At 39.1% G+C, this 9,861-nt stretch overlaps 1 protein-coding gene across 1 annotated transcript; it reads left to right on the top strand.

Moving 5' to 3' along the window:
• The first annotated feature begins 3,031 nt into the window (after positions 1 to 3,031).
• LOC114263000 (uncharacterized) lies at positions 3,032 to 9,646 on the top strand. The gene is given in 12 exon segments (XM_082923839.1): positions 3,032 to 3,134; positions 4,479 to 4,486; positions 4,604 to 4,814; positions 4,817 to 4,926; positions 4,928 to 5,150; positions 5,267 to 5,320; positions 6,075 to 6,182; positions 6,529 to 6,593; positions 7,232 to 7,310; positions 7,637 to 7,857; positions 9,084 to 9,149; positions 9,374 to 9,646. Coding segments are annotated over 12 exon segments (1,383 nt in total). The 3' UTR covers positions 9,509 to 9,646.
• Positions 9,647 to 9,861: the final 215 nt, after the last annotated feature.

The following is a 9,861-nucleotide window of genomic DNA, read 5'->3' on the forward strand; positions in this document are numbered from 1 at the left end:
GTTGGCTAGTAAGGTCAGTCAGATGACATAGTCATTACAGGTACAAGCATACAGCTCAAATCGGAATAATAGTTAGCACAAAAGAAGATGATTCTCATTAATCAAGTTCAAAGCAATTACAAAGGGGGGGCCATAGCCCGGTTACAAGTCAAAGCAAATAGAAGAAAAAGAAAAAAAATACAAATTAATTAAAAAGGTCTTCAAGATCGGCTTCAATATCAACCTGAACACCGGTTGCAGATGGAAGATCAGTCTCAGTAGCAACTAGCAGCACGGTGTTAGTCGGCGGCTCAACAGTTAGGTCTTCAAACATTGGCTCCAACCGAGCTGGTTGATCGTTGCCTTGCTCGTTGACTACCGGAGTGTCAGTTGGCTCGTTCTCTTCATCGTCGTCGTTAGACGCTTCAAGGAATTGCTTCTGTAGATCGGCGGCATACTCCGCCAGTGTGGCCGGAATAAAATACGGAGGAGCATTGAAGACCTCGGTGTCGAGACTGCAACCGAGTTGCTTCACAGCACCCCTCCAGTCGCACTTGAAGAACAAGTCCTTCGCAGCTTCACACTACTGGATGTATGCAGATTCGCCTTCCTTGAAGCCCTTCACCTCAGCATCTTCAGCTTTCTTCTTCAAAACGTTTATTTCGGCGTCCTTGATACCCTCAAGTTTTGCCAGTTCCCGCAAATGCTTATCTTTCATCTCAGTTAGGGCTCTCTGTCTGTCAGCATCGGCCGAAGCAACTAGGCCGGTCAGACGAGTCACCTCAGCCTCCAGCTCGGCCGTCCTCACTTGTTTTTGTTTGAGCTCGGCGGTTTTGGCTTCGGCCTCTGCCATGGCCTCCCATGACGTTCTCCTGAGCTCCAACACCCGCTTGTGTGCAATGTGGTTCTTCTGAATGGCCTGCAATAGAATAGAAACTTTCCTTTTTAGCCGAGCTAAAAGTAGGAAGAATTAGAAAGGTACAAAAGTAAAAGAGAGTGCTACTTACCAGGATCATGGATTTTGTTGAAGACCGGATGGCTTTCAGCTCAGTGTTTAGCTGATTGTGGTGCTCCATGTCCTTTGGAAGGCACACACTTTTGGCAAGGTTGAAGGCCAGTATGTGATCCTTTTCAGCAACTACCGAATCAGTTTCCTCAATATCTCGGTTCTGATAAGTGAGCTTCAGTGCCCACTTGGAGATAGCTCGGTCAGATGGCTCTGGTTGCGGACTCGGTGGGTGGCTCGGTGGTAGGGTCGTTTCGTCTTCATCAACTAACTGTTGTTCAGTCTGCGTAGTCCGGGTGCGTTTAGTTCGGCGTGATGAAAAAGGCTGTTGAGAAGAAAGGGCCACCACAGTCTCTTGAGTTTGGTTTGGTGGTGGTACCTCGGCCCTGTTTGTCTCGGTCAAGAGGGCCCTGACTCTGTTTCTCTTGGCCATTTCTTCTTCAGCGGTCAGTGGGATTAGTTTAATTTGTGGCAAGGTTAGGTCCGATTCGGGGGCCTCCTCTAGCAGAAAGTCGGTCACTCTCACTTTTCGGCGGCCGCTGTGTCTGTATGTCGGTTCAAAATTTAACAACTTGGCCCAACTCCGTTTTGGATACCATAGTGCGGCGCGGAGAGTGCCTAGATTGGGGTAGCTGTAAAGTGATTGAAGATGGGCTGAATCTGCATAAAGAAGACAAACTGTTAGTTCGGTTCAGGAGCAGGTAACCGAAATAAAGTAAAGCATACCAAAAATCGAAGTAATTACACCAAGTTCTCCTTTATTCCAATTTATACTTCGGCCAGGGATCTGGGCTTGCTGGTCTTCAAAATTGCCAGACACCCAGAAAAAGTCATCATCGTTTAAGTCCTTATCCGGCGTATCTTTTATTATTTTTTCTCTGCGACGGCGTATCCTAAGGTAGTAGACCCAACCGTCATCTTTGGAGCCAATGGAGTATTGGTGGAATATTTCGGCTAGACCGAAGTTAAGACCGGCTCGGCGGTTTAGTTCGGCTATACCCATTATTATACGGTAAGAATTGGTGGAAAGCTGAGTAGGGCATATTCTGGTTTGTCTTAGGAATTCACAAATCAAGGGTTGAACGGGGAATCTTAGTCCGGTTTCTATTATTGATAGGAGGGTGAAAGGTACATAGCCCTGTTTTCCCCATGGAAGGGTATCTTGTTCGGCCAGAATAAGCTGGATGTCGTCAGGGATGTTGTAATCCCTTTGGAATTCGGTCAGGCCACCAGGGGTTTCTACCAAAAACCTATACTTCCCCATTTATTTTTTAAAGTTATGGATAAATTAGTTTGGTCACAAAATTGTGTTCAGTAGCTCGGTTGGGCGCGCAGTGGAGTGCCTGGGCAACCTAAGCCTGCAAAGTGGAAAACAAAGGGGTTAAGCACAGGTCATTGGACCGTGCTACAAAATAAAAGCAAGAATAAGAGTCCTACTTCGGCTATGTGGGATGCTACAGGTCCTGTCTCGGTTTCAACAAGATGCATAGTAGCTTGGATTAAGCAGGCGGTTCGATATCTCGGTCTTGGCAAAGCGATTCGTTATCTCGGTTAAAGAGAGGGCTCAATCAGATCGGTTAAGCCTTTAGGGGCAGCTTTCTGAGTTCGGTCTAAAAACTTAGAACGCTGGCTTAGCCCCAAAGACCTAGCTCAGTCAAACGATAAGGTTTCATTATGCTACATTCGGACTTAGTTCGGTTCGTTTACCTCGGCTAAGGTCTATCAAGAAGTGGTTTGACTTATTCAAGCTACTGGTACCAACATGGAGTGCTAGTTTGGTTAAAGTCTCTGATAAAAGGACATTGACTATAAACTACTTTTTAGTTCGGTTAAATGGTAATTGTGGATCAAACACTGTTTTATAGATTACTTCATGAAGTTCATGAGGTTCTTATGAAGTTTTTCCTAGAAAACGCAAGGTGGAGCAAGAATATATGTTTTGCAAAAACAGAAACAGTGTGCCAAGAATGAAAGAAAGCAAATGCAAAGACCACAAAACAAAGTACGAAAACAAGGAAAACAAGATAGAGGTGCAGTGCTTACCAGATGAAGAGGCAAGAACTGGAGATGAGAGCAGCAGCAATGGAGAACACGAGCTCAGAGGTTGAAGAGCAATGGAGGCAAAAAGAGAGAGAAGAGCTTGAAAACAGTAAAAATGATCGATGAGGGTGATTCAAAGGATGAAAGGGTTGTTTTGTAAAAAGAGAAGGGGCAAAAGGCGGGAACTGTTCAAATTTTGCGGAGTACGAGGGCGGCGCGACAGCTGCAGTAAGCCAATGTTAGCATGCCACGTGTCATAGGGATAAGAATCGATTCAGTTTCTGTGATTGAGGGGACGTTGTGACCGGACAAGCACAACTCGGCTTAGGTTTAGGTTGGCTGAGAGAGTTTTAGCTCGGCTGGAAAGGCTAAAGGGTTTTTTTAGCTCGGTTGAAAAGGTAAAACTTTAGCCCGGTTTATAGACAGGTAATTCTTATCATGCTACACAGATGGAATTAAGGGGCAATTGTGAGAGTAATTTATATGCAAAATTGGGCCGAGCTGGGCCTTTATGGGCCTCAGTACGAAGGGCTGAGTAAGGAGGCCATAAAGTTACTCCGGTCTTGAAGAGGCTTAAAGTTAGCCCGATCTCAAGCCCAGAAGGTAGACCGGTTCGAGTTACTCTTGATGTTAGTCCGGTTGAAGGACGCTTTGTAGTAGGACCGGTTTAAAGATGCGTTGAACTTATATTGGTTAAGGCGCAGTATGGTTAGTTCGGTCTAAAAGCCTTGCTAGAAGTTAGATCGGTTTAGACTTAACACTGTTGACAATGGAGGAACTGGAGTAGGAACACTGAAGGTAGAACCGAACTAACGATAGTTCGGTCTACTCTGTGGCTCGGTGTGATCTTGATTACTTCGGTCATATTGGAGTTCGGCCATGGTAAAAACCATCTCACTTGGTTTAAGCAGTGAGGGGGGTGTTGAAGGATAAGCATTATCTTTCAGGAGTATGAATCCTAGGAGGACTCTGCACGGAGGAGTAGAAGTCCTACTAGGATTGTGCCACGCAAAACCTGTAAAAGCTCACAAACATCACATTTGGAGAGGTAACACAACTTTGTTTTCTGAATGCACAGAACTTTTGTCTATTTGTCAAGCTTGCTGACTTAGGCATCGGAGAGGTTTCTGGCACACACCCGCCGGCTAGCTCTCGTTTGTATTTTTAGGTGATAAAAACTTTGTTTTCTGAATGCACAGAGCTTTTGTCTATTTGTCAAGCTTGCTTACTTAGGCATCAGAGAGGTTTCCGGCACACACCCGCCGGCTAGCTCTCGTTTGTGTTTTCAGGTGATAAAGCGACGACGTACGGAGGAGCACAGACTTGATCAACAGGATTATACGAAAAGGTTTATTTCTTTCCCGTACAACACTTAATTTAATATGTGAGATAATATTTTTTTTAATTACAAATTTTAAATAAATGTGATTATATATTTTCATCATAATTTCAGGTGTGATGGTATATATATAATTTTTCAATTTAATTTAGACGACTCTTTGAAACAGCCACCTAGATTGAATTTACTAAACGGGGTCTCTTCTCCAATTAATTTGCTCTGCCTTTTCTTTTTGAAAGAAAGCCCTAGTTAATTCGTTCTTATTCACGTCTCTCTCTCTCTCTCTCTCTCTCTCTCTCTCTCAAACCCTCATCCTATGGCTCCAAAAGCCCTTCATCTTCGACATCCGAACTCGCCCCCACACCTTCTCCTCCATTTCCGGCACCAAGGGCCTCCAAACGGTTAACCTAACCCTCCGTGTCCTCTCTCGCCCCGAGGCCTCTCAACTCCCCCGATCTTCCAAACCCTAGGCCTCGAATACAACGAGAAAGTACTTCATTCGATCGGCAACGAAGTCCTCAAGGCCGTCGTCGCTCAATTCAACGCCGATCAGCTCCTCATTCGAGCATCCCAGCGTCTCCGCATTGGTCCGCAAGAGCTTGGTTCGTCGTGCTAAGGATTTCAACATCGTTCTCGATGATGTTGCGATCATGCACTTGTCGTATGGGGCTGAGTTGTCCAAGGCCATGGAGCAGAAGTAGGTGGCACAGCAGGAGGCGGAGAGGTCGAAATTCATGGTGGCCAAAGCGGAGCAGGAGAGGCGAGCGGCGATTATTATGGCGGAAGGTGAGAGTGAGGCTGCGAAATTGATTTTATGAGCTGTTTAATATATCGCCTTGCATATATTAAACAATATAAACTTGAGGAATGACAAAGTGAACTCTGTTTTTATATTGGCTCAGGGATGTGTGACAACTGTTCGTTTTCAAGTGAGGCCAAGGAAATGGATGTCTCTGGTATATTTACTTGACTCTAAAGCATCTCCAATGCACTAGGCATATAATACTTATTAGTTAAAATGCCTAGTGTGATTCACTTTTTTCAATTCCAATGCACTAGGCATATGATTAGGTATTTTGTCTCAACTCATATTCACTAGCTACATGTAGCTAGCCTTCAATGCTAGGCAAAATGTATTCAATCATTAGGATCATTTCCCTCCATCGTTGTTGTTGATGTGGCATTCTATAAAATTAATAGTATTTGGATAAATAGCTAAAATAAAGAGCATGGTTGGAGTAAAAACATAAAACAGTCGATAGGCAAAATAAAATATATACTTTATAGTAATATTTAGATAGGTAAAATGCCTACTACCGTTGGAGATAAAAAATAAAAAAATAAAAAATCTATGATTAGTTCTGTATTTATAATAAGAAGAAAATAAATGAAGCTTCTCTGTGCCTTCCATTTTTTGATTTTTGATTAGTAACAAGAGAAATATTATTAATTAGAGTAAAACAACATGAAGGAATTACAAATCAAACACACACACACACACACACACACACACACACACAGAGGAATCAACTCTCAAAACAGAATGGTCTCAAATTGATTAGGTCCCTGAAATTCAACTCCTGCTCTATGTAATTCCAACTTCTTAATTCCATTTTTAATGCCCAAATACACAAAATACTTTCCAATTTCATGCATTGGGCATTAGCAATTCTAAATGGCTTGTATGCTTATTGTGGGCATAATTTGCAGGACATGCAAAAGTTATGTTATCCTTGCTGCAAGATATGCAAGAGAATGATCCAAGAATAACAATGTTGCAATTGGTGGACAAGATGAAGGTTAAGCACAAGGATGCTGGTGAGCTCTATTACCTAGATGCATATGTTTAATTGGAATGGTCTATATTTGCAATTCCAATTCTAATTCTGGCAAAACTGAGTCAAAAACATAATTACTTTGTCCACACGGCACAAAAAGTGTGTTTTTTTTACTATTTTGGACTATATAATTGGCCTTCAAGTGGAGGGTAAAATTGAGGCAACTCATTTAGTATTATTGTCCTCAGTTTATTTTCTCGTAAACATTTGTTGTATTTAAAAACCACTACACACTTTATGTCACTTCTTCTTCAAGTAATTATTGAGACTCATACATGAACATCCATAATACAGCAGCATTGACCTTTGTTGTTTTGACTCCTCAGGTCCAGAGATACAGAGAGATGAATTAGAGCAACTTGTGATTCAGCTTATAGTGGATCGTGTTTTGGTAAGGAGCTCGACTCTTTAGACGTTATATCCGTGGATGCTCATTTCATTATTGTTGTAAAAATGAGCTCATGTGTTGATGATGATTATAAATCAGATAAGACATGGAATTCAAATTTTTGAACTCTTACTTGATAAATGATGTGGGTATTTTAAATCAATTTGGAACTTTTTTTATCAACAAGAAAGAAAATTTTATTAAAATATCACGACATCCACCAAAAAAAAAAAAAAAACTAACAGAGGACAAGACATCCACCAAAAACACTAAAACACAACAAAATTACTACAAAATATCACGTGCAACATACGACTCTCGAATCTCTAGAAATAGAAAGTAGAGTGTTATTCCCTCGAAAGGAGACTGAAACCCAAAATGAAGCCAATTAAACTGTCTTATCCCATAGACGCGTGAGATCATCAACCTTCTCTTCGAAGATTCTAGATTCCTTTCCAACCATTTCAATCTATGAAAATAAATTTATAAATGAAAAGGAGTACTTTACTTTCATTTCCTTCTAATGTGTTTAGGTTTTGATGATCCTCTTGTCTCTTGGTTGATGCATTAAACGAAATATGGTAATATTTTTATTTTTTATTAATATATTTTGGTTTATTACTTTCTGTTTTTTTCTGCAGAAAGAAGAATTTCAGCATACAGCTTATTCCACAAATTCTTATGTAACCATAGCACCTCTTACAAAGCAAGTATTGCAAGGTATGAATTTGATTTTTCATGTTGATCCATAATACATAATAGCTGAAACTTGGTAAGAAAGTATTTCTTTGCTTGTCTGGTATTCATGCACGTTTTTTGAAGTAGGGACACTATCTTAAATTGTCTTGCCAAGCACAATTCCTAGAATTTGTACTCTTATGGACAAGTTACACTGTTACTGACATATTCATCTCTCCTCTCTTGCATCATTAATGCCAATTTTCATGAAAAAGTGGTATTTTACTGGTTTACACCAGTGTATACATTGGGATAATGCAATTTTTTTGCAACTTGTTGTGTTTTAAGTTCAATTGCATTATATACAGGAAAGAAGATTGTTAAGCTTGAGGTTTCTCGAGAACAGAAGAGTAAAGGTGGCATAACGAAGACTTCCAAATGTAGCCTGATGTCATCAGGATTACAGTATAAGCTTGATGAGCTGCGAAAGGAACTTTCTTCTATTCATGGGGGAATATTTCCTCATTCGGTCTTGTCAACTCAACAGATCACCATGCTAAGTACTCAGAGACCGAAGACAATAGAAGAGGTGCGTCCCCCACACTTTGATCTTCCGGTTAAAGATTTCTTTAGTATTTGACTAGCTTCCTTATGATACTCTAGTTTATAAACTGCTACTGCAATCAGTGTAGCAATCTTAAAGAGGAATTCCACAAACAAAGAGTATCTATGGTTTATATTCACCACAACTAGAGTTTGTTGACAAGTTTCTGATTATATTTATAAAAAATTTGAATACTGTAAACAAAAAATTGTTTTATATTGAAAAATTTGTAAATAGTTTAAAAGTGAGTTGTTTTCACTTGCCAAACAGCTCAGGTTTATATTGTTTTAATATCTGAATGGCAGCATAAACAGCTCAAATCTGAACACATGCAAGGCGATAATTGAATATGAAGGTGTACCATCTCTGAAGACTGTTACATATGTAACTTAACTTGTGAGTGAAAGTAAGCAATTAATTAGTTTCCAACTTAATTATTTTTCTTTATTGTTTTAATAAGTAAACAATGAATAGGTTCCAATTTATTATGAGTTAAGACCAAAAATATCATAATTGACTAATTTAATAACTTTATCTTTTTCCATTTGTAGTATGGTTTCTCATTTATTTTCCTTTGTTGAATCTGCCTTAGTTATTTCTTCTTTGGCTATTGATTGGGATACTTCATTTCCTTCTTAGACGACCCCGTCATGAAAAATAATATGAATGACTGTTACAATTCATAATAATTATCAGAAAGTAGAAATGGGAAATATTGTGCTTGCACACATTTTTCTTACAGAAGAATCAAATTTCTAACAAGAGTTCTGGTCATGTTTGACTGAGATACTTCATTCATTTCTTAGTTGTCCTTGCAATATATGTAATAATGCCCCCATGTGAATAATGTAAAGATTATGAATGACTATTCTACAATCCATTAATGACAATTAGTGAGTAGAACATGGGAAATATGGTGCTCAGAGACACAATGCCTATGGAGTAATTAGTTTCTGAGAAGAGTATCCTAATTTCCTTTTCCTAAAAGAATAAGTTGATGAGTGGATTTTGTAATCAAGTTCTAAAGTGTGTGCATTGTTTGTCATTTTATTTTATTTTTTTGAATGCCCCTTGTGTCTTTTTTAAATTTTTGCTAGGTTCAACTGTAAGGGAAATTAAGAAAATCTATGCTAGGTTCAACTGTAAAAGTGTAAAATCAACTCCTATCATGATGTTTGAGATTAGTGAGTAATTTTCTGCTTATGTTTCAGGCTGCAGATGTAGTTTTTATTGCAGAACCTTGGACAGTGCCATGGACAGCAAAGACCATTCTGCAGGTAAATCATTTTTTTCATTTAATAACAGTTAAGTTTGAATAGATTTGTTTCTGTTTGATTTCAATCTTCATGGAAGTGTCATTTAGTGAATTGGGTTTTTGATTTTGAGATTTATGTTCGTGTTAAATATGATAATTAGGCATTGCTTTTTGTTCTTTTTTATTTTAAATGACCATTTTGATTCATTGATCTTAACTTGTCTTTGTTTGTTTTGGTACTAATAGGTTATCGAGCAAGTTGAAGTTGAGTATGTACTAGAAAAGGCTGAATTTGATGGTCATTTGGATGAGGAGTTGATGAAGGATTCTCCGGATTCTTTGGGTTTTGGTGTTTACATATACACAAAAGAAGATGGGTAGATCTGCCTATTATAACCCATGTATCTGGTCTTTTTATTTATTTATTTATTTATTTTTTTTTTTTTTAATGTCCTGTAATATTTGTTCACCTTGAAAAATGGTACCAATTTTATATCGTTTATAAATTGTCCTTTTCTACATTGAAGTATTACTGAAATTCAAGGAGCTAGGTAAGTAAGTGTGAATGGGGGAGTAGTTTTGAAAAGTGATGATTTTATCTTTCTCTGAAATTCAAGGACCTTGGCATAGATAGATAGATAGATATATGAACCAATGTTGTTGTGACTATGTATATTCATTATACATATATGTCAAGGACTGGCACTTAATTGTGGTTGGGTTGAATGAATTTT

Source organism: Camellia sinensis, chromosome 4 (genome assembly GCF_055761805.1).
Source record: "Camellia sinensis isolate YWXY chromosome 4, ASM5576180v1, whole genome shotgun sequence".
NCBI classification, from domain to species: domain Eukaryota; kingdom Viridiplantae; phylum Streptophyta; class Magnoliopsida; order Ericales; family Theaceae; genus Camellia; species Camellia sinensis.